Below are 22,320 nucleotides of genomic sequence, written 5' to 3'. Positions count from 1 at the left end.
GAGAACACAATAGTTTATATCTAAGATCACCACTTTGACAGTGTATCCAAAAGAAGAACGTACCTGTTTGATCCTAGTGTAACACATTTTTATGATGAAGATCACACGCAAAATCGTTGTCCATTAACGTTAATCGTAATATAGCTGTATATAGAGGCTCAAATTCTCTCATTTTGACAACTGTTGATAAGAGCAACAGATTCAAGTAGTCATAGCAACCGTTTAAGAAAGAAAAAGAAAAAGAAAACAAGAAACAGTGTTTGTCCTTGAAATGCCAGCCAGAAAGTGACTTCTAGACCAATCAAAGATGAACTGTTTCATTTTTGGGAAAGAAGCATCAATGTGGGATAAAAACATGTTTTTTATATACCCTTTTTAAATTGATACACACTTGGTAGATAAACATAGTAAATAGAATTATGCTTTATGGATTCACTCCGCTTCCTGATTGCAATGATCCAGAGACATTACAAAACCAGTTTCTTTCACATAATGAGACATTTGAAGATTGTATGATTACAAGACGAAAATACATCTCTGGCCGAGTATATCTTGCTGTGTCTGTTCTTAACGCATTTTTCATTATTATGACGACCCTCTTACTTTTATACTGCGCAGCAAGTCCTTCAAAGGACAGTAGATCATCATCTGTCGAATTGAATTCGAAAAGTCGTCTTAGACTGGCATTCAAAAAATATTCTCTGCAAAAGAAATCGATTGCCTGTGCTACAATGGGGGCATTTGGGCATTTGATTTTTAGCAGTTGTGTATTGTTAGCTCAAGCATTAAATTCAATGGTTGCTTGTTACCTCATCCTCTATGGCTCCGTCGTCGGATTTTACACGTGGGTATTTGCGTTTTGCACAAGAGCATACAGGTTACGATACCTTTTTCGATTGAACCAATTTAAAGTCAAGTATTCACGTATGTCGGAAGAGGAGAAGCTGACATGTTTAAAAGACAAGAACTATCGATGGTATGTGACACATAGTCAAAAGGACCTGACAAAAGTATTACGGATACCATTTCTGGTCTATGCACTCTCACTTGTCATCATTCTCATCATTACCATTCCATCCAATCTACACGCAGTTCAAACTTTGCATTCCTGCAACACGACATGGGGTGCATCCGTCCTCTTGGGCATGTTTGGGTTCTTTATTGCTTTCCTTTCTCCCCTTATCATTTACTGTCTCAAGGATAATCCAGATGCACACGGCATCCGAACAGAACTCTGGATTATTACCTTTTTTGGATTTCCACTCTTTTTACTCTATGCTGTCTTCTTTTTCAAGATAACCCCCGTGCAAGCAGATCCTACCAAATACATGTCCCGTGTGTTTGCACCTGCCAATTGGGTCGTATTCTTTACTGCTGTAGGTCATGTTGTCTCCGTCGTTGTGCCTTTACTGCAGTACATGCCTATTCGCATACCATGTATAAGACATATCTTTTTTATCAAACGGCGGCGAGCATACGCAAACAGTTCAACAGAAAACTTTGATATTAGCCGATTGGCTCCTAGACCGACTTCTTCAATGTCCATACCCCTCGAACTCACTATGGAAAGCCTTGAACGTGCTCTGGCCGATCCGGACCTAATGCATCAGCTACAAGACCTTGCTATTCGAGACTTTAGTTCTGAAAACCTACTGTTTTACGAAAAATACTTGAATCTCGTAGATAGACTCAAAACTGAATGGTGCATTCCGTCTGTGTCGTATAGATTTGACAAATCATCGTTGGCTGAGAATGACTATGGAGGTATATTGCATAGGCATATTCCGGACAAGCTGTTACCTGATTTTATCGACTTTTATGAACAATTCATTCGAGTGAATGCTCCTTTCCAAGTAAACATTTCGTACAAGGCTCGTAACACTTTGGACGAAGCGTTCGATAAGCTCTACAGAAAGAATCCCAGTCTGATGGCCTGCCGGAGGAATACGATCAGAGTAAATGACCGTGTCTATGATACACATATGTTTCCGCTCGGTAATATGTATACAAGCCCAACCAGCAGGCATAGCAGTAGTATGAGCCATACAAAAGATACCTCAACTGCCATTACTCTCGCTCTCTTTGAGACAGCTCGAGTAGAAGTGTGCTGGAATGTATTCAACAGTGTTTACCCAAAATTAATTGAAATAGACAATTAACTTATTTACTCTCCCATGTAAAATAGATCATCACTATAGAAATATACTTTAATAATAATAAATCAATCAGAACATTTGTGGCCTTTTTTATTATTGCCATACACACAGACCTATAGGAATTTTGTGTTTCTTTCCCCTTGTTGTACGAGCTTTTGGTCTTTTCGTTAAACAAGAAGAAACTCATATACAGAGAATGTTAGACTGTATATGCACTTATATAATAATCAATCACTTGTAATATATATATATATAATGCTATTGTATCCCAAGCGTTATCAAAGTACTCTTCATACCATTAAACCCGGCAAACCACCCAAAACTGCCAAAAAAAGTCCCTCTCGACTGTCGTTCGGAATTTCAACTTGTCCTCCTTCACTCTTTTACACCTTTTTTTTGTTTTCCCCTTATTTTGTGTTATGATAGATCCGTTCATATGGTTACTATTGCTATGTATAGCTATGCTTGTATCAAGTTTTGTTGCTGGCTGCATACCGTTGACAACCAAACTATCTCAGTCGAGCCTATGTCATCTTACAGCCATCAGTGCCGGATTGCTTATTTCCACTAGTCTCGCCGTCATCATACCTGAAGGAGTTGAAACAATATACAAAGATGATTCAGAATCAGACTCGATTGCGACACACACTGTTGTGGGGCTGTGTTTACTGACTGGTTTTGCTGTCATGTTCCTTATTGATCAGTTCAGTTCGATGCATATTCACAATACAACAACAACAGCAACTGATGTTAACAAACTAGACTCAACTGAACTTGACACAATACTCAATCTGTCTAATGACCAAGAAAGTCAGCATTTAGTAAAGTCTCTGAACGCTACGCCAACTGTCGGTCTGATTGTTCACGCTGCAGCAGATGGTATCGCCTTGGGTGCATCTGTATCAGATCCTCAATTGTCAATGGTCGTATTCTTTGCCATCATGCTTCACAAGGCTCCTTCCGCATTTGCCTTGACTACCGTCCTTCTCAATCAAGGTCTTTCGCGAGCACGAGTGAGGAAACATCTCCTCATGTTTTCTTTATCAGCGCCTTTAGGGGCAATCGTCACTTACTTCTCCTTACAATTTGTTTATACTCTTCACAACTTAAACTATTGGACTGGTCTCCTCTTGCTCTTCTCTGGTGGCACATTTTTGTATGTCGCCATGCATGCGATACAAGAGAGTGATGACGAACAGCAAAAGCAAAAGCGAGTCAGCTGCATACTTTTGGGCATGGTGATACCCTTCATTCTCAACTTGAACCACTCACATTAAAATCTACTGCACATACTAATTTCAATAAATATACAAGTGGCTTGGCCCTCCTATAAAGTGGCTTAGTTGAGCCCCAGCTGGGGACTAAAGGGAAAAAGAGTCCAACGGTTTGCAAGTGAAAGCCCTCTCTCTCTTTTTATATAAAATGTCTACTTTCGAAAAGGTGATTAAACAACAGTAATCAGTATTTTAAAGCATCAGCATTAACATTGTTCAGGTTGTTGTCATCGATGGTAAGGGTCATCTTCTCGGTCGTCTTGCTTCCATCATTGCCAAGCAAGCCCTCAATGGTCAAAAGGTCGTTGTTGTCCGTTGTGAAGAATTAAACGTCTCTGGTGAATTTTTCCGTAACAAGTGTATGTACTATCTATATAACAAAGAAAAAAAAATAGCTTATAGTTCCATATAGTAAAGTACCACGCTTATCTCAATAAGCGCTGTGTTGTCAACCCTCGTCGTGGTCCCTTTCACTTCCGTGCGCCCTCTCGTATCCTCTATAAGGCTATTCGTGGTATGATCCCCCACAAGACTTCCCGTGGTGCCGCTGCCTTGGACCGTATCAAGCTCTTCGAAGGTGTCCCTGCTCCCTATGACCGTGTCAAGCGTATGGTCGTTCCTGACGCTCTTCGTGTCCTCCGTCTTAAGCCTGGTCGCAAGTACACCACCATCGGCCGTATCTCCCACGAAGTTGGTTGGAAGTACCAAGATGTTGTTGCCAAGCTCGAAGAAAAGCGTAAGGCCAAGTCTGCTGCTTACTATCAACGCAAGGTCGCTCTTGCCGCCATCCAAAAGAAGGCTGCCGATGCCAAGGCTGATGCTGTTAAGGATATCAATGCTTCTATTGCTGCCCTTGGTTACTAAACTTTTTTTTGATGAGGAAAAGAAAGGAAGACGAGAAATAAAATGTTTATTTATATATTAAGGGTATACATGACGCTTCAATTTCCTGTTGAAGGACGTCTCAATTTAACTTTATTCAATTGAGAATCTACTTCTCCTAGCATTTCTTCCAACTCATTCTTGCGTCTTTGTGATCTCAATAACCGTTTTGGAAGATCACTAGACTGTTTATATAAAAGTGTCAATATTAAAAAGTGCTTTGCGAATGTATGTCTTACTCTTTTCTTGACAAGATAACGATCTTCATTTAAAAAGCTTTCTCCTGATTCGTCTTCACTGTCTTCTTCAAAGTAAGCTATTGGTGAGGGTGGTTTTGTTGAGGATAAAGATGAATCTGATGTGGATGATCGATGGTCAGGATGATTGTGCAGTAATAGGTCAACATCCATTGTTGTCGCAGTGTCATAAAAACTATTGTTGTTAATATAAACACAACAAGGAGATAATCGAATGTACCTTTTCCTTTTGGTTTCACAGTCATCCAAGTCTTGTCCATCCACCTTCAGCATATGCTCCATTGTCTTTCGTAGGACCTGTATTTGACGTTGAGCGAGCTTTAACTCGTTTTTTAGTTTGCTGATCTCTTCATTTTTGTATTGAAGGTTGCTATAGTACGCATAGTGTTCCTCTGTCGCCTGTTGCTTCATATTCTCTAGCTCTTGACGTAATTGAGTTGTCTTTCCTTGTCCTGTTTGTGGTCTATAACAATAATAGCAATGGTTATGTGAGTTTTATTGTAAATAGTAAAGATGAAATAAACTTGCTGTAAATCTTCAAGTGCTTCTCTTAATCGTTCATTTTCAAGCTAGAATATATTTATATGCAAATTCAGCCGATGATAAATGTAATAAAAGGAGTGTATTTTTTTTACCTTTTCTTTATCATAATTTGCCTTGATCCGATCTCTTTCTTCAGTAATTTCGTCACTGAGAACACAGAAATAATCTAAATCCTTAGCAATAGCTACATATGATAATAAATATAAAGCTTAAATTTATTACAGAGTGTACCTTCTTTTTGACCTTGAAGGGATCGAGAAAAGGCTCTTTCCTTCTCAAGTGACTGCTCCAAGGACTTGATTGTGTCCAACAAACCTTGATGGTCGCAGCAACATTTGTTGTTGGCTTGATCGGACATTTTCGGTAAACTTTTTTTATTATTCAATGAGGCGCTGCTTGCACTCTTACTCAGTCGTAATCGAGCAGGTGAAGGCTGTCTTAGTCTTGATGTTTTGGACCTTGCACTACCAGCCGACGTTGTTGTTGATTCAGATCGAAGGGATTGATTGCTCTTGCTCTGTTTCAGTCGAGACCCTGTTCTTTCCAGTGACTTTCTCTGTGGTGGACTTGTTGATTGTACGACAGGAATTGAGCTCCTCTTATTGTCTAATGGAGGTTTTTCATTAGTTTCACACCAAATATATATATACTTTATTGTATACCTATTGTGACTTGATCTATTGCATGAAAGAAAGAGGGAGGACAGGATAAGTAAATGTATTTTCTCGTTTTCAAGGAGATATATATATTACCTGGTTTTGTTGTTGGTACAGGTTCTGCTAGCTGAAATTGGCTGATGGTCATCCTTTTGAGTTGAGGGGATGAGATACGTATGGAGGCAGAGCTTGCTCTATGTCGTAATGTACTATTAAAAGGTTGATCATTACACATTTAATATATCAACCGTTTTTTTTCTTTGTGTATCCTGTTGTACCTTGAATGTTTCAGCTGTTTTTCATCTTCAATCATGCTGCTTGTAAATAAAAGTCTGTCTTTTTTATCTAAAAGAAATATAAGCTTTATTCATATCTAACATTCAACCAACCTGAAGTTTTGCTCTGTTTACTCAAGCCTAGCTTTTGCCAGAATCGTGGTGATGAAGATGCCATTTGGGAGATTATACAAAAAGGGAGGGTGTGTGAGAGAGTGAGAATAAAGAAAAAAAGAGAGAGAAAAGGGCTGAAAAAAGGTACGCAACTTCCATAAAAACGATTTGTGCTACCAATAACATCATCTTACTTCATAAAAGCATTAACAAACATGTGTAGGTTTATATCTAGGTGAATTTATTAAGGGCTACGCGCGTGCAAGTTGTGGGTATAAAAAATATAGTCTAAACATCTTTATAGTCTTCTTCTGCTCCTTGGATTTGATTTATATCACTGTTATCTTTTCTTTTATTTTTTGATCCAAGTGATTCTTTACGAATGGGTATTTTTATCCCTTGTCGTGCAAAGCATATAGATAAAGGGGTTGATTCTACAAATGTTAGACTTTTTTTTTATGGAACATGCTAAATGACTTACGAACTACGCCTGGAAACTTCTTGGCTGTATAGACCGTGAATGGATCTGAATAGACCGTCTGGAGCACTTGAGATAAGGTTTCTGTATTGACATTATATGAATAAGGTCTACGAGAAATATATTATTCATAATCTATTCTATTTTCTGTTGATATACAACACTTACGACCCAACATCAATCAGCGAAAACTTAAGACGAAATGTACCTTCGGTTCTTAAGCTGATATCATGAAAGATGAAAAAAATGCCCAAGTTACCATCAAGATCATACAGCTTATTGGCAGAAACAACAGAGGCACCAACTAAGTTTTTCAGTCGACTTGTTCGTGGGTGTCGCCCTTCTTCTGAAGACGAAAAGACAACCACTTGAGACACTGGCACGGATGTTGATCGGGACGCGGTGGTACTGCTCGCAGCTGCAGCAGGTTCACCTGTTTGTAGACACGAATCGCACAAAACGACCAAGAAGGTAACATCAAACATTCTATAGATGCATATTAGACAGAGAGATACTTTAAAAGTTTTTCTTACTCTGGATTGACATCGTGTCCATCTTTGGTAGTAATAAACAGTTGAAGAATAGGCGCAGGTACAATCGCCCTTCGATCCTTATCGCCAAACCCGCACATTCTAGCTCTGGAGGGTTGTTGGACAATTTTCAAATCATAAATAAATCTATGGTTGAGAGATTAGATGTGATTTCTCTTTTTTATATACAACTAGCTTACTTTTCTTTGGTGGCTACTTCGGCCGGGGAAGGTCTATAGAATTTTTCAAGTGGATGTCTGACGGTTCTAAAGCTCGATAAAGGCTGATTTGATGGTACTGTATATTGTGATGGATGTTCGGATGGTCTTTCTGGTACGGTACTAGCTTTAGCGAGATTGATAAGCTCGCTAAACACATCTTGCTCTTTTCTTGGCTGCTGAGCATAAAATGGACTGCTACTAGACTCGGCTATAGTTGACATGAGCACATTCGGATCTTGGTCATTCAGCAGATCATGGGAACTGAAGCCGTAAGGTATTGTAGTTGTCGTACCAGGCAAGTTGGATATAGACGTAGCGGAACTCTGCTCCTGATGCTGATTGTTAAAGATCATGCTATTTGCAAATAGATCATGTCTACCAATAAAGGGTATTGGCGTGGTACTGTCAAGAGCAATTGAATGTTCAAATGATTCGAGTGAAGTAGGGTTAGGATAGAATGAATCAAAATCTAAAGAATAAGATTCTCCTTCTTGTTGTTGTTGCTGTTGTTCCTCATTGTATATATAATAATGATCTAAATTTTCATTGATGTTGTTCATAATATACAAGGGGCTCAAGTAGCATAACTGAGGTTCCAGTCCAACACAACAATGTTCTATAAGAAAAGAAGAAAAAGGAAAAAAATAGAAAAAAAAGAGAAAATACTTTGTTTAAAAATATTTTTAATAACTTTTTGTGTGCTGGATTAAAAGTGTGCGTTGATCGATCAATTTGAACACGAATGAAAATAGATTCTTTTCTTCCTATTTCGATTTTTCACATCAGATGGGTACATGTATCCGTGGCAATAGTCTGTATCTATGGTAACGATCTTTTTTTTTTCTCATCAGACAGGTTCTTCTCCCTTCTTCTCCTCCTCCTTATTCCGCTTACACTGTCTTACTGTTTGTGTACCTCTCTGCTTTAACGGCTTGCTGTCTTGTTCAATCACTTTATCATTTGAATCTCCCGCTCATTATTTCGGTAGATTCTTTTCAGTCATATTGTCTATCAACCAAGAGAATATTTTGTTTCTAAAATGAGGAAGAATAAGTTGCTATGTAACAAGGAAAAAAGAAAAATCTATTCGGAGTTTGCTTACCAAGCTGTCGGTTCTACCAATGATAACGCATAATTTCGGCCGATAAATAATCGTTTCAATATTTGGAAAAGAAAAAGAACCTCTGATGGTCCATAAATGAATTGAATCCCAGCAATTATTTCTTTTCTTTTCTTTTTACAGGCTTACACACTTGAAATCCAGATGTTTTAGCACGGTTTGTCTCAAATATATACGTCAGTTATTTTCTGTATCTAGACAAGATCACGAGCTTAAAACAAACCAAAATTGTGATTAACAAACAAACAAAATATTTAGCTCCGTTTATTGTTCATGTATTACAAGAGTGTGTAAGTTATTAGAACCGTATTATAATGAGTAAACAAAGCTCTCTTTTAATGACAAAGGACACTTGTACGTTCTCAACAGTCTGAGAAAAGGGAAAAAAAGGCTAGGCTTCATTATTACTTTAGTAAGACTAAATATTTCTGTTGCCAAAACTAGATCTCATTAAACTTGATACAAATATGCAAAACAGGAGTAATGAAGTGTCATTCAATAGTTGTAACAATTCAAACTCTTATCAGGATTCCATTTTTGTTCGTTTCAAAGAAACCAATCTATGCTCAAACAAGACCCTTGCTATCACTGTGATTAGTACATTTCCTTTTCCATAGTAATCTCCCTTCCCTTTTTCAGTTAGCATATTAATCGCTTCTGGGGGATACGAACGGTTTTTCTTTGCTTTTTTTTTCTCTCAAAATCTTTTTGAACATAGCAACTGCCATTTGGTTAGTAAGTGTTCTCCTTTGAAATATTTTTAATAATTCTCTCTGCTGAATCACAATATCCGCAGTGGCGCTATTGAAGAATATTTGACTAATTTCTTACTCTATACGTTTAAACTCGATTTATTTATAATAAACCAAAACCTCAATTGGGCACACAATAATAATAACATATATTCCATCCGAGGCAAGCCAAAACGGGAAATTAATATCCAAAAAAATCTTTATTGGATCAAAAGTAAAAAAGGTTGTAGGAAGGATGATGTCAGAGCATAAATGTATAATATACTGGTGTGGGAGGAGGAGGAAGATAGCTATTCTAGGAGTCTTTTTCCGAAATGAGATGGCGGAGGAGGTGGATGCTTATCGTGATGGAGGCAATCAAAACAATAGAGGATATTACGTATAGCTGACCAACGAAGGGTTTATGGGAGAGTGGCTTGGGACGAATGGGAACTTTTCATAGGTAGTGCGTTCAAAAGGAAGGACAGCAGATCAGAAATGCCTTTGGGCATCATGAATCAATGGTGTAACTGGACACAGCAAATGGAATGGATTTTTGTTAAGGATTGGTTAGAGTGATGAGGATAGGTTTTTTGTAATGAACATCTGGGAGCCAGTCCAAACGCTAACGCATGCAGCGACTTCTGTCAGATATAGTCATAGAAAGCTAGAGGATGAGGTCTTGAGAGATGATCGCGTGACACTGCAAAAGAAGAACAGAAGTATGTGTAGAGCGCTTATGGCTGAGGTTTTCTTGACAGAACTTCCGTTCTATTGGCCGTAATGATCGACGATCGAGGGATTCTAGATTTAAGAAACAATGTTTCTCTAGAGAATTTGTATCAATGGGAGTGGCTTCTGGATTAGCGGATCAATGGAAGAGGATGGGAAAGTAGTACATCATCTGGAAGAGTAAATGAGCGTAGAAAAAACTGAGACTGGAGTGCATAAGCGTATTCTTGTATGGTTGGCAGTTTTGTCATGTGTAGCATCACCACTATTGAGGAATTACAGGAGCCGCCGAAGATTCGATATATACAGACGTTTTGAGCGTCTTTCAATTGTTTGCTAAGGAATGAGATAACCTTGGTAGTGGCTAATTCGTATCCTAATTGAGCACGAACAATTTGGTAGTAAAAAAGAATGGCTAAGAGAGGAGTAAAGTCTTTGGGATGAAGGCCGATGGCCGAGGATTGGTTTATGGCTGCAAGAGCTTTAGCCTTATTGTGATTGATCAATTCAATGGCGTCAAGATGGCCACCCTAGTGAAAAGGAATTCTGAAGTAAGAAAAAGAGGATTGTCTCTTTGTCAGTTCGCCATAGGGAATGTAACTTGAATGTGTCTGTGTAGGAACTAGTATGACGTATTTGCTTGGGTTCCATAGATAGCCAAGTTGATAGTTGTGATCCTCACAAGGCTTGAGAAGGGTGGGCATGTCTGCCTTAGCAGCTATGAGAATAACTTTGTCAGCATACACGAGTCAGTTCAAGTGAGGAACCTTTCCAGTAGGAAAGAGATCGAAGGTTAGTGAATGTGGACATAAATAGTCAAGGTAGCTCATTGATGTATATAGAATATAAGAAAGGAGAGAGAATGGATCCCATAAAGACCTATATTTGATAAAATTTGTAGGCTTGCAGACCAAACACATTTACCTTTTTTGCTCCAAAAAGAATAAATGACTTCTTAAACATGCACTTCAATATCTTCTTCAGATCCTTGGCTACCCTCAATCCATCTTTAAGAAAGTGGGTCTAATCCTCCTTCCACATAGGAATAGGCACCTCAAGAATCAGAAAATCCAGGTTGAGCTCTTGAGCATCCACTATACCATCGATAGAAGCACCGGCAGATCTTCTTTCATAATCATCCTTTGCCAGGTTTTTTCTTCCTCTTTGCTTGCTGTGAGCTTTGTTTCGCACTACTTGTAGCTCCATAGGCTCTTGTTCGTATCAAAATTAATGGTGATGATCTTGCTGAAGTATTCAATAATAAAAGAATACTCATTTCGAGTAGTAAACTGAAGCAAATTGATACAGTTTCTTTGTTGTTGAGGATGAACCTTGAGTAGCTTTAAGGCAGCTCTCTTGTGAGCATAATTGGGATCATTTTTTCTTAACTCGATTTTGGCCTTCTTCGAGAGCATTTTCACGTCGCCAGTACTGCTGCTGCCTTTACTTTAGAGAACTCAGTTCTCAAGGCTGCTGTAGGAACATTGAAAGGTATAATTGTTGACATGGAAACAAGCAAAGTTTCTTCAGGGACCTAATGAGTAGTTCTGATAAACTTACTTTAAGCTTTGATTTGTATAACATGCCTTTAGAGAAATTACCTGAGTAGAACCACTGGCTTTTCCTTTTATGTTCTCGTGAACAAGCCGATCAACTTCCGCATCAGCCAGTGTCTATGCAAGAATAAAAGGCAAACACTTGATGCACTCAAAAGTGCACCAGAAGTTGGACTAATTCTAAGTGCGTTGCCTCTATTCGCTACTTATGATGTCACCCAACAAAACTTTTCAACCATCTTGGATTGTTTCTTTTCAAGAAGAAGAAAGAGATAAAAATAATTTTTATTCTTTTATTTTACTTTTATGTTATCAGTTTGATCAACAAAGATGCAAGAGCACATGTAGTTATGATGATATCGTATTTTATATCAGAGAGAGTGAACTGGACAGCCTTAGGTCAGGCAAAGACTTTAGTAGTGTAAAGTTGTAAAACGATACCACATGTAGCGCCCCAAGGAAGCATTCATAGCATTAGTCTAGTTTTGAATGCACCAAGTGTTGACCGAAAAGAAAGTGCTTAGTTCATGTGCAAAAAAAGAAGCGTTAAGAGCAAGCTATATTACCAAGTTTATTTTTTCAAAAGCCCATACCAATCGACCAAGTTATAATCTAAAGTGTTATCGCCTTTGAATGTTTCAAAGAAGCTAACTCAGTTCTGTTTTAAAGCTTTACGACACAAGTTATTGACCGACTCGTAATACATTTGCGTAATTTAGTATTCTCGCTCGATGAAGAAGTCTGAGACTTTTGGCTTATTATCAGTCAGAGTGCTATTGAGATAATCTTGTATGAGATCCATTATGCTATATATGTAAGAAGATGAAGAAAGCCTTGTTTTTTAGTGCTGAAGGGCTGTAGTGCAATGATAACGCATCACAATAGGATCGACAACGTTATTTTTTTAACAGAGTTTTATTTAAAGTCCTCAAGCTGTCGCATTGAGGGAACAAGACTGGTTATGAAGTTAAAATTATTATTTACAACGGAAAATGGGACGATTGGGAAATTGATTTTTCTACAAAGTACAATGCTTGCACCAAGAGCCGGATCGACAACACTATAAAATCCTAGAAATATCTAATCCGTGAGTGTGTACTAACGAAAGTTGTTACAGAATGTCTCTTCTTGATGTATCTAGATTATCACTAATGTAACAGGTATCTACCGAAAAATCATGGAAAGAAGCCAAATATTTCCAGTAATCATATGAATCGCTTTGAAGGTTGCCAATCTTGCTCCATAAGTAGCTCTTGTGAACTCTCTGCTTCAGCTGGGTACACACATTTATCTTTTCATCAAGATTTGTCTTCTCTGCAGGGCGTTTCCAGCTTTCACAACAAAAATAAGTTCCTAACGCCAAGGTTTACACGCCATTGGAGGCAAACATCAACGTTACACCTCTTAATAGATCGCCCTTTTAGACAGCACTTGGTTTTCTGTGGCTATTCAATTCCCTTCTTCCTCTCTTAACCTCTTCTTCGTTTTCTATCTCCCGAGGAAAATCGTCCATCATCCGAGCCCGACTTTTCTTTGAATGAATAATTTCCCACCAAAATGTACTCGAGCTCATATCTTTCGACCGTGGGTGGACAAAAAGGTTATTGTAATATTTTTCGGGTCTCTAATGGAAAGAATTATATAGAAAAAATTGATTACCAGACCATTACCTGCTCGATATCTGGATAGATAAAAAAAGATTGCTCTACTACATTCCACTGGCAAAGAGCAGCAAATAGATGGCTTAGAGAAAAAAAAAGGGATGGTTTCATGCAGATTGCTGTAAGAAGGGTGATTATAACGATATAAGAAAAAATAAGGAAGAAGAAGAGATATAGTTTTCTTCATCCTTTATATGTGATAAAAGCACTACTATTGCTGGTGTTTGACTACTTCTATTCATAGAACTCATTTCTTGTCAGTCAAATACTTGAATCTGCCAACTTCTTTTCTAGTGCTTCATTTCCTTCTGATACGTCAAAGGGTTGTCGGTAATCAGTAGATGTAGAGAAAAAGCTAAAAATATATTTATGATTGGATGACTTTTTTTGTTTGTTTGCTTTTTACTTGATAGATATTATACATCCACTATTACAAACTCAGGCAGATTGGGGTACCGCAGTAATAAGCATGTTTGTACCTTAAACTCAGAAACATAGTTGAAATTATCTATTTCCACAAAAGAAGATCTGAATTCAAAGTTGATTTACAAGAAAAGAAATTACAAGAGCGATTGGCTAATATTCGTAAAGAATTTTTATTGGATTGCTGCGTAGTAAGAAGAAAAAGAAAAAGAAAAAAGGCTGGACAAAGAGATACAATTGATCATATGTAAGGAATATCAAGACTAAATGCCATATAGATAATTTATACACTTTATTGTAATATAAAAAAATAATCGATCCATAACGATTACTTCTCAGTGACTGTTATCATTCTTTATTGCTTCAAACTTGTGAAAAATAATGAAAACCAAAATGACTTGCTCGTATAATGTGGTCAACACTTTATAACAAAATGAAAATCATACAAAAATAGCAATTATATAACTGATAAATTGTAAGACATTCACTGTATATAGCTGTGTGCAAATAGTGGTTGATTAAAGTGTAACAATAAGCAAAAAAGAATCTGATAAACCATAAAAGCGAAAAATCACCACGAGTAAAGTAAACAAAGTGATTGGATAATCAAAATCCATCTGATAATTATTTCTATTTCCGACATTTAAAATTTTTATCAGATTCCACCCCCTTGCTCGTGTTTAAAAGGAGAGGATCTGATAAAGATCTTTTTCTTTTTTTTATATTTCCATCTGATAACCAATACAACACACCATGGCAACTCGTACTTGCTTGAAGTTAAAAAATTTCAAAAACACTTCAGTCCTTAATAACCGAACTAGCCTGTTTCCTGGCTCGCAAGCATTCCTTCGTCAAGCAACCACAAGCTCAACTATCCTTCAGACTCTATCCTCTCCTTTTAAGTTTGCCGACAGAGATTTGCTCCTCAGACAACAAGATATTCATCATGTCAGATTCACTTCACCTGAAGGTAAAAGACTCTTTAGAGGCGCCATGGTACAAGGTCAGGCTGAAAGCTTCTTCAAGTTAATGGGTAACTTTTCTACGCAGTCTTCGCCTTCTCATGGCGGAGTTAGTTCTCGTAAGTTTATATTTATAGATTGTATATATGTATAACGAAACCAACCAATTTTATGGCGTAGTTGCCATGGTTCTCAATGCCCTCGAAATTGACCCAAAGAGAATTTGGAAGGGTAACTGGCGCTGGTTTTCAAGTAAGCCTATAAAAAAAAAAACAAAAGACTGCCTCTTTAACATGTTATATTGATTAGGCGAGCAACTACAAACATGTTCATCGGCGGAGTCTATTCAAGAGCATGGTATACCCTTTGATGAGTTCACATGCTTGGCTCAACTCTATTGCTCTGTCAATTCATACCGCGCTCAAAGCTACGCCACTTTCCTCTCGCATCTCGAGTCTGTTACGTCAGACTCCACCAGCCAAATGGTTGTCCATTATTCTCGAAGTGCGTTAGGCCAAGAGGATCACTTGGCTCATTTTAGTCCGATTGGTGGTTACAATAAAGAAGAAGATCAAGTTCTCATCATGGATGTGGCTCGTGGTAAATATCCAAGCGTATGGGTCAAGACAAAGGTACTTTATGACGCCATGTCTCTTAGAAGCATGGAAGAATCTGGTCGTAGTCGTGGTTACTTTATCCTAAGCGCCAGCCAACAACATAAATATCAAGACAACTTGAAACTCAAGTGTAAAGACTGTACTCGTCAGTGCCAATTTAAATAACCTGTATTATTATATTCTATACTCTTCATTACTATTATTCATTTGTATTATACACTCATATATTGTTCATAATAAAACTCTCCCCCTTTTTTGAATCTAAGCACATACACAAATGTTTACCGGTCCGAGCTTATGTCCGAAAAACCGTCGGACGGATTTTGAAGGGAACAAATAAGAATTAAAAAAGATACAAAAGAAATACACACAGACGGCGGGGGTGTACGTGAATGAAAGCCAGAGAGAGAGAGAGAGTGCCATAGAGAAAATGAGAGAGAGCAGACACTTCCAGAGGGCCAGTGTGTACCCCTTCATGGAAACAAACAGGCCCATCAGATCGTCTCTCTCTCTCTCTCTTGCGTACTTTTAAAGTAATGTATTATAAACAACCTAGATGATGGATAGATGAAGGATGGATGGGAGATAAGACGGGGATGAGGAGGAGATGAAAAAAAAAAAAGTCAAAACTGTGGAATTGAGATGAATTAACTTTTTTATATATTTTTATAGAACTAGAGCAATCATGGTCAGATACGCTGCTACTCCAGCCAATGCCTCCAAGGGTAATAATCACAACATTAATAAAGAGAGAGAAAATCTAATTATACTATATAGCTGCCAAATCCAGAGGATCTTACCTTCGTGTTCACGTATGTTTTATTGACAATAAAAATTCAGGCCAGTAATTAACAATTCGTATAGTTCAAGAATACTCATGAAGTCGCTGTTGCCATCCAAGGTATGAAGTTGAGCAAGGCTTATGCTTACCTTAACAACGTCAAGGAACACAAGCAATGCATTCCTTTCCGTCGATTCAACGGTGGTGTTGGTCGTACCGCTCAAGCCAAGGAATTCGGTGCTACTCAAGGCCGCTGGCCTGTCAAGTCTGTCAAGTTCATCCTCGACCTTTTGAAGAATGCCGAAAGCAACGCTGAGGTATTAATGTGGAATTAACAAAGAGAGAGAGAGTTATTCATCATTGCATATATTTATAGGCCAAGGGTTTGAATGTCGAAGAACTTTACATCTCTAGTGTTATCGTCAACCAAGCTCCCAAGCACCGTCGTCGTACTTATCGTGCTCACGGTAGAATCAACCCTTTCATGTCTTCTCCCTCTCATATTGAAGTTATCCTTACCGAAAAGGAAGAAGCTGTTCCTCGTGCTACTGACAAGAAGGTTGTCAAGCTCAATGCTCGTCAGTTGGCCCGTAACGCTCGTCTGTTGGCCGGTAAGACCCGTTCTACTAAGGCTTAAGATATTTTTCGATAATAATAAAGCGAACTTTTTGTATAATTTTCTCTCTTTTTCTTTCTGTGTTTTATCATCATGTCTACTACTAATAAACCCCGTGTTTCTATTGAGGTGTGAATATATAATAATGCTCAATTATAAAGTTTCATCTAACATACAGATTACTAGTATTGTCCAAAATGTCGTTGGATGATGCGTGCTGGTAAGAAGGACAAGAATAATTTGAAAGTAAAAACAGACTCATGTGATTTATATAGCTTGGATGGGTCAGGAGTTATTAACTACATTCGAAAACGAAATCGGAGAACTTGCTTTAATACCTGGTGATGCAGCTGTTTTCAAGGTGACGGCAAATGGTGGTACGTATGATTGTCACTGTCTTCATTATTTCTTATTCACTTTTTTTTTTTTTTTTAAAAAAAAAAAAAGTGGTTGTATGGGATCGTAAAGAAGAAAAGGGATTCCCTGAATTAAAAGAATTGGTAAATCACAAAGCATAAAAGATTACATTTTAATATGACAATAGAAACAACGTGTACGTGATATCATCGCACCAAACAAAGCACTGGGTCACTCTGATAAAAAGAAACAAGAGGACTGCAAGACATGTCCTAGTAATTAAAGAGAGGGGTTTATTTGTTATGTACACACAAAAAGAAAAAATTAATAATAATAAAATCAACACAATGTTTAAACAGCTTGTCTAAGAACAGTCTTTCCTTGGTTTCTAAACAACAGCACTTCTCGACGTCCAAGGATGGCCAGTGCTCTCGTGATGGCAGATTCAGTATATCCTTGATTTAAAAAGTCAGCTTTAATCCTTGCCACAGGTACTTGAGAACCAACAGGCAATCGTCTTAGAATGTCTGCTTCAATCAGTTGAACTTCTTGCATCATCTCACTACGTGTCATGCCTTCAGCTCCTCCACTTTGAACAGCATCCATAGTTGAATATTTGAACAGACGAAGTGCTTCCTCTACATGTCTTTCTGTTGCATGAGGCGATAGTGTCATCTTGGCCAAGGATTCAGATATACGAATGATGGCTTCCAGTTGTCTGATCGTGATAGGAATTGTTGATCTCACTTGTGTGTCTCTCTCGGTCTCCTTGAGCTCTTTACGAATAGAAACGAAATGGCTACTCAATTTCTCTGCAGCTGATGGTGTTAATCTAGGGGCGCATTTACTATATAACACATTAGTTTCTTGCTTTGTTTAATGAATAAACACACTTACGCTTTACAATAGTTGATGTATGCCTTCATCTTTTCCAAATCAATTTCTCCCATGGCAGCATCTTGAATTTGTTTGTTCATGTGAACGTTCAAGACGTGTCTAGCAATAGACTATATGCTCATGTTAACTATTCGCCTTTCTTCTTTTTACATGGTGTCTTACCATATCTCGAGCTTCATTGTGTTCATCCTTAACAACAAAGATCATGTCAAAACGGGACAAGATTGTCGTCTGGAAATCAATGTTTTCACCTGCACTCTTCATGTCATCATATCGACCGAATACAGGATTAGCAGCAGCCAAAACAGACGTACGGGAGTTCAGGATGGTTGTGATACCTGCCTTGGCAATCGAAATCGTTTGTTGTTCCATTGCTTCATGAATAGCCACACGGTCTTCGTCACGCATCTTGTCAAACTCATCAATACATACAACGCCACCATCAGCTAATACCATGGCACCACCTTCCAGATAAAAGTCCCTCTGTAACACATTAATTATATATTTTTAAGCTTATAAGAAAGACCTACCGTATTAGGGTCACGTATGACAGAAGCTGTTAAACCTGCAGCACTGCTACCTTTACCAGAAGTGTAGACAGCAATAGGAGCTACCTTTTCTGCAAATTTCAAAAGTTGTGATTTAGCAGTACCTGGATCACCCAAGAGCAAGACGCTAATGTCACCTCTTAATCTCATGCCATCAGGAAGGATCTTTTTAGAACCGCCAAAGAGCAAACAAACAATGGCTTTTTTGATATCTACAAACAATAGTCAGTTATATGTATTAATATATATATATATATGTCATATTACCTTCATTGCCAAAAATGGATGGAGCAAGACTGCTAGCCAGTATATTGTACAAATCAGGTTGACGAGACAATCGAACGAATTCCTCTTCCTCTGCTTCTGTGAAATGAGGTCGCCCACGACTACTGTTGTGCTGATCAACTTCGAGACCGACGACTCGAATATAAGGTGTACGGACAGCAGTGGCACCGGATCCTTTCTATGATAATCTTAGTCTTCCATATCAACACTAGGGTAAAAGTACCTACATTTGATTTGCTTTGATAGATTGAATAGATACCCATAATAACTGCACGCATACCAGGAACAACACGGTTTGTCAACCAGCGATCGGCATTCAAGATGATGTGACGAGGTAAGTCACCGACAGGCACCATGTCGGGTGCTTCCTGTAACTTTATAACTTGTGAATCGACAAACTTACACTTGTCATGGACAATCACGAATGGATCCATAGGACACTTGTTTCGAGATCCGTCTACATCTCGTGCATTATCACAGCTTCTGGGCAGTGTGATAGATGAAAAACCACCGTGAATAGGAAGTACTTTGGTGTTCAAACAAGCTCGACACATTGCTGTCACTTGAGTCGCTCTTGAGCTTAACGTGGAGGCACCGATGACGATACCTGGAATACGTACCAATTTACCAATGTATTCAGACTATATAGTCAATGTTAATATTATAACCTCCCTTACAAAAAAAAAGTCTTACATCCAAGTCTCGAATTTGAACAACATTCTCGCTAGACTTGAGCATCACTTGACAGTCAGGAATATCCACATTATTCACATCGTTAGGATTCACAAACAAAATACGCTTGGCAGATTCTTTAACAGCATTTTCAAACTATTATTACACATGGTTAATCTTTTATGATTCATATCCATTTGATCTCTTACAAGAGGTAAAAATTCAGCAGGATTCTTCTTTAGGCCGTCTGCAAGCTTATCATTATAACCAATAAGATCAGCCATGTCTACTTCAAGATAGTACTGCTTTGTCAACACATTTTCCTGAAGTTGATCTCTATATGCAGACAACACATTAGTTCACAAACGACGTATCACACAAACGTTACCTGTAAATAAAGTTATTTCTTGCACGGAAAGTTTGAATGAACTCATAGAATAAAGAAGTAATTTCAGAATGAGAATTAACTTGAACTTGTCCAGGAAGAACAGAGGTTGAATATATTTGCCCTTGATCCCAACCAAATGCAGCCATGGTTTAGAATAATAATAATAAAAAAAAAAAGGAACGCCAAAAACGACACGTTAATTTTTTTTCCCAAAATTGGAGCAAGTCACAGTTGACTTGTCTTTCGCGTCTCCGCGCGTAAACCTTCTTGCAAAAAAAAGGGGAAGCTGCAATTTAGTCTACATGATGCTGATAATTGCGGACAACAAATTCTTAGTACCTGAGCTGATAAATTGGCATTTGTAGCAAAGACAAACCCTTTTGGTTTGCCCCTCGTGCTTGTAAACGTTGTTTTAAAAAAAAGGACAAGGACGCATACAAGCGATCTATTTAATGAAGTGAGTATGTTTTCTAGGTATGCGCATTTGTGTATATATACAACTATGTTTTGGTTTGGAAAACAATAACAACAATATATATATCACATGAGCTTTTAAAGTATATAGTCTTTTTTTTCTTTTTTTTTTTTTTTATTTATTTATCAATGAAAAAGCATTCATTCTATATCATTCACGCTGTATCGATCCGCCGTCTTTTTCAATGGAAATACGATTTTTCATTTTTAGTTTTTATCATTTGGATAATTTGGTATCGATTTTGCGAAAGCTTGATTATTGTCTGTATCATAATCCACAAGTCCAGATTACTGAATGACGTATTCGATATACATCGGCTGGTTCAAGATGATAGAACAGGATTTTCTGGATTACTTGTATGCATAGGATGGGCTATAGTCCAACAGCAGGCTATATGGCTTACCATCCTTGCTATCATATGCCTTTCCAGTCAACGAGTTCAAACGATCCTTAAAACGCTCCTATATAATCCGTCTACCAAGACTGTCACTCGTTCATCACAGCAGACGTACTATTGTTTTGAAGTATATCATCATCAACGGTGGTGGGTTGCTACCGGTTGGGGACATTGTCTATTACCACAAGATCCTCCAGCATGGTAATTTTAAAGGTTCTTTATTTTTCTTTATATATATATAATTCTTGGACATAGGACAGACATTCATTTGGAACCAACCTGCTCAATTCATACGTTTAGATTGCCACCACCGACAAGTATAGGTAAACAACAAAAACGCGTCACCTGGGTATGGACGGACCCAGAATGGATAAGAGGACAAGAAGGATGGCAATACACTGACTGGGCCTGGAAATTCTGGTCAAAGACTCGTACACGGCGCGAACGATGGTACCGTTTGGCTGAACGTAAAGAGCATCTTGTCAATTTATAAAAAAGAGGGATTGTTTATTATTGTTTTGGACTAAAAATACAGGACAATGTTCTTATCCATACATAATGAGAATTAAGATTAAGACATTGTATCCTCATGGATCGGTTTGGAGTCTTTATTGATATGCTTGGTACATTTTCATTTTGTATGACTTCAAATGACACAACTCGAACTATAATAATGATATAAGTAAACAGAAAACACATACATACAACTTTACCATTCTTTATAGCTTCATTTTGCTGATTTCCAGGTTCATTTGTACTCCAGTAAAGCATTTGAGTATAAGGATGAAACCAAAAGAACCGCTGATGCTTGCTTTCCTTTCTTAATCTATGGCGTGTGTACTTCCACATCCAATCACCCACCATTGTACGAGTAAAGACTTGATGTCTTTCGATACTCTTGTCATCTTTACATGTGCATAAAGGGTCGGCAGTCGAAATGGTGTCTGTGGAAGAATAGACGCATTTGATCAATGCAGTAGAACTGTTGCACAAGTCTAAATCCGGAGAAAGTTTGATATCAATTGTTTCTTGACCATCCGAATCGTATACAAATGAAGGGGACATCAGCTTGCCTTGAGAACACGATGGATGCCGCTCAGAACGATTGCATGGTTGTATATCCGTCAATGTAGAACCTAGGGCGCGACAACTGTTGTTACTGCTGGTACTGCTCAGTACCCGAGTCGAAAGTATCGTGGGAGAAGTGAGACGGTCATGGAGCTCTTTCAATACCATGTCTCTTTCTTCCTGATGAGCTTCTTTAATGATAAACAGCTCATGAGCATGATCTTCTTGTAATCGCCTCCTGTCTAATTGCCACTGCGACTTTAATTTGTCTATTTCTTGAGCCATCTTTCTTTCCCTTTGTTGGGTATCTCTTTGTACATGGTCAAGTCTTGCGGTCAATTCATGAATGATTTCTTGTAATTCTTGATTTTTCAACTCTAGTTGTGATATCTCTTGCCTGTATCTTTCATCAATGTCTGTATCGTGCAAAAAAAAAACATTGAGATTAGAATAAATAAAGAAAGAAGCAAAAAAAAAAAGATTTGCTTTTTAATTTATGATAATTTACTCCTGATGATCTATTAAAGCAGTTACCGTGGATTCTCAGGGTCATTTATACATGTATTAAATATCACATTCAATATGACTAATAGACAATACTGCATTGAGATCAAAGCCAGCCCCCTCTTTCTCTCTCTTTTTTTTTTT

The 22,320-nt window shown here is 37.9% G+C and overlaps 12 protein-coding genes across 12 annotated transcripts; 7 read left to right on the top strand and 5 right to left on the bottom strand.

Annotated features, from left to right (window-relative positions):
- Positions 1-419: 419 nt before the first annotated feature.
- On the top strand, positions 420-2,159 carry RHIMIDRAFT_242170 (uncharacterized protein; the record flags this gene model as incomplete). The annotated part of the gene is made up of 1 exon (XM_023609729.1): positions 420-2,159. One exon carries the CDS (start codon positions 420-422, stop codon positions 2,157-2,159), a length of 1,740 nt encoding a protein of 579 aa, XP_023461718.1.
- Positions 2,160-2,444: 285 nt separating this feature from the next.
- On the top strand, positions 2,445-3,701 carry RHIMIDRAFT_270961 (Zinc/iron permease). Its single transcript, XM_023612219.1, has 2 exons — positions 2,445-3,596; positions 3,651-3,701. Exon 1 carries the CDS (start codon positions 2,618-2,620, stop codon positions 3,431-3,433), a length of 816 nt encoding a protein of 271 aa, XP_023461717.1. The 5' UTR covers positions 2,445-2,617; the 3' UTR covers positions 3,434-3,596; positions 3,651-3,701.
- On the top strand, positions 3,576-4,515 carry RHIMIDRAFT_82405 (ribosomal protein L13; the record flags this gene model as incomplete). The annotated part of the gene is made up of 3 exons (XM_023615749.1): positions 3,576-3,596; positions 3,651-3,789; positions 3,843-4,515. 3 exons carry the CDS (start codon positions 3,579-3,581, stop codon positions 4,292-4,294), a joined length of 609 nt encoding a protein of 202 aa, XP_023461716.1. The 3' UTR covers positions 4,295-4,515.
- RHIMIDRAFT_82402 (uncharacterized protein) lies at positions 4,333-5,616 on the bottom strand. The gene is made up of 6 exons (XM_023615748.1): positions 5,344-5,616; positions 5,205-5,296; positions 5,098-5,138; positions 4,790-5,032; positions 4,552-4,744; positions 4,333-4,497 (listed from the first exon to the last, which is right to left on the bottom strand). Exons 1-6 carry the CDS (start codon positions 5,468-5,470, stop codon positions 4,372-4,374), a joined length of 822 nt encoding a protein of 273 aa, XP_023461715.1. The 5' UTR covers positions 5,471-5,616; the 3' UTR covers positions 4,333-4,371.
- An 829-nt stretch (positions 5,617-6,445) lies between these two features.
- On the bottom strand, positions 6,446-7,946 carry RHIMIDRAFT_248205 (uncharacterized protein; the record flags this gene model as incomplete). The annotated part of the gene is made up of 5 exons (XM_023610490.1): positions 6,446-6,591; positions 6,639-6,745; positions 6,804-7,121; positions 7,169-7,312; positions 7,366-7,946. 5 exons carry the CDS (start codon positions 7,944-7,946, stop codon positions 6,446-6,448), a joined length of 1,296 nt encoding a protein of 431 aa, XP_023461714.1.
- A 3,046-nt stretch (positions 7,947-10,992) lies between these two features.
- On the bottom strand, positions 10,993-11,758 carry RHIMIDRAFT_316441 (uncharacterized protein; the record flags this gene model as incomplete). The annotated part of the gene is made up of 2 exons (XM_023615053.1): positions 11,161-11,758; positions 10,993-11,140 (listed from the first exon to the last, which is right to left on the bottom strand). Exons 1-2 carry the CDS (start codon positions 11,382-11,384, stop codon positions 10,993-10,995), a joined length of 372 nt encoding a protein of 123 aa, XP_023461713.1. The 5' UTR covers positions 11,385-11,758.
- A 2,487-nt stretch (positions 11,759-14,245) lies between these two features.
- RHIMIDRAFT_231536 (Phytochelatin-domain-containing protein) lies at positions 14,246-15,455 on the top strand. The gene is made up of 3 exons (XM_023607698.1): positions 14,246-14,690; positions 14,752-14,823; positions 14,881-15,455. Exons 1-3 carry the CDS (start codon positions 14,363-14,365, stop codon positions 15,351-15,353), a joined length of 873 nt encoding a protein of 290 aa, XP_023461712.1. The 5' UTR covers positions 14,246-14,362; the 3' UTR covers positions 15,354-15,455.
- A 418-nt stretch (positions 15,456-15,873) lies between these two features.
- On the top strand, positions 15,874-16,561 carry RHIMIDRAFT_186545 (putative cytosolic ribosomal protein L17; the record flags this gene model as incomplete). The annotated part of the gene is made up of 4 exons (XM_023605871.1): positions 15,874-15,913; positions 15,966-16,000; positions 16,053-16,286; positions 16,346-16,561. Coding segments are annotated over 4 exons (525 nt in total), but the record flags the coding sequence as incomplete, so codon positions are not given.
- Positions 16,562-16,678: 117 nt separating this feature from the next.
- RHIMIDRAFT_242162 (uncharacterized protein) lies at positions 16,679-17,225 on the top strand (the record flags this gene model as incomplete). Its single annotated transcript, XM_023609728.1, has 5 exons — positions 16,679-16,714; positions 16,772-16,805; positions 16,861-16,962; positions 17,033-17,085; positions 17,130-17,225. The coding sequence occupies 5 exons, from the start codon at positions 16,679-16,681 to the stop codon at positions 17,223-17,225; spliced, it is 321 nt and encodes a 106-aa protein (XP_023461710.1).
- Positions 17,226-17,293: 68 nt separating this feature from the next.
- Positions 17,294-19,878, bottom strand: RHIMIDRAFT_242161 (MCM complex subunit Mcm5; the record flags this gene model as incomplete). Its single annotated transcript, XM_023609727.1, has 9 exons — positions 17,294-17,789; positions 17,840-17,949; positions 18,002-18,322; positions 18,370-18,599; positions 18,655-18,850; positions 18,900-19,313; positions 19,366-19,500; positions 19,554-19,680; positions 19,733-19,878. 9 exons carry the CDS (start codon positions 19,876-19,878, stop codon positions 17,294-17,296), a joined length of 2,175 nt encoding a protein of 724 aa, XP_023461709.1.
- A 457-nt stretch (positions 19,879-20,335) lies between these two features.
- RHIMIDRAFT_242160 (uncharacterized protein) lies at positions 20,336-21,097 on the top strand (the record flags this gene model as incomplete). The annotated part of the gene is made up of 2 exons (XM_023609726.1): positions 20,336-20,805; positions 20,860-21,097. The coding sequence occupies 2 exons, from the start codon at positions 20,336-20,338 to the stop codon at positions 21,095-21,097; spliced, it is 708 nt and encodes a 235-aa protein (XP_023461708.1).
- Positions 20,890-22,318, bottom strand: RHIMIDRAFT_270918 (uncharacterized protein). Its single transcript, XM_023612218.1, has one exon. It carries the CDS (start codon positions 21,955-21,957, stop codon positions 21,115-21,117), a length of 843 nt encoding a protein of 280 aa, XP_023461707.1. The 5' UTR covers positions 21,958-22,318; the 3' UTR covers positions 20,890-21,114.
- Positions 22,319-22,320: the final 2 nt, after the last annotated feature.

This window comes from Rhizopus microsporus (assembly GCF_002708625.1).
Source record: "Rhizopus microsporus ATCC 52813 unplaced genomic scaffold scaffold_28, whole genome shotgun sequence".
Lineage (NCBI taxonomy): Eukaryota > Fungi > Mucoromycota > Mucoromycetes > Mucorales > Rhizopodaceae > Rhizopus > Rhizopus microsporus.
This window is presented reverse-complemented; position numbering and strand designations above follow the sequence as displayed.

Bases quoted from the DNA above. Each gene is read 5' to 3' on its own strand.
- RHIMIDRAFT_270961 (XM_023612219.1), top strand. From the start codon at position 2,618: ATGCTTGTATCAAGTTTTGTTGCTGGCTGCATACCGTTGACAACCAAA.
- RHIMIDRAFT_82402 (XM_023615748.1), bottom strand. From the start codon at position 5,470: ATGTCCGATCAAGCCAACAACAAATGTTGCTGCGACCATCAAGGTTTG. The intron at 5,297-5,343 runs GTACACTCTGTA...TATCATATGTAG, and splicing joins CCTTCAAGGTCAAAAAGAAG to CTATTGCTAAGGATTTAGAT. The intron at 5,139-5,204 runs GTAAAAAAAATA...AATATATTCTAG, and splicing joins CAAATTATGATAAAGAAAAG to CTTGAAAATGAACGATTAAG.
- RHIMIDRAFT_231536 (XM_023607698.1), top strand. From the start codon at position 14,363: ATGGCAACTCGTACTTGCTTGAAGTTAAAAAATTTCAAAAACACTTCA. The intron at 14,691-14,751 runs GTAAGTTTATAT...TTTATGGCGTAG, and splicing joins TCATGGCGGAGTTAGTTCTC to TTGCCATGGTTCTCAATGCC. The intron at 14,824-14,880 runs GTAAGCCTATAA...TATATTGATTAG, and splicing joins TAACTGGCGCTGGTTTTCAA to GCGAGCAACTACAAACATGT.
- RHIMIDRAFT_270918 (XM_023612218.1), bottom strand. From the start codon at position 21,957: ATGGCTCAAGAAATAGACAAATTAAAGTCGCAGTGGCAATTAGACAGG.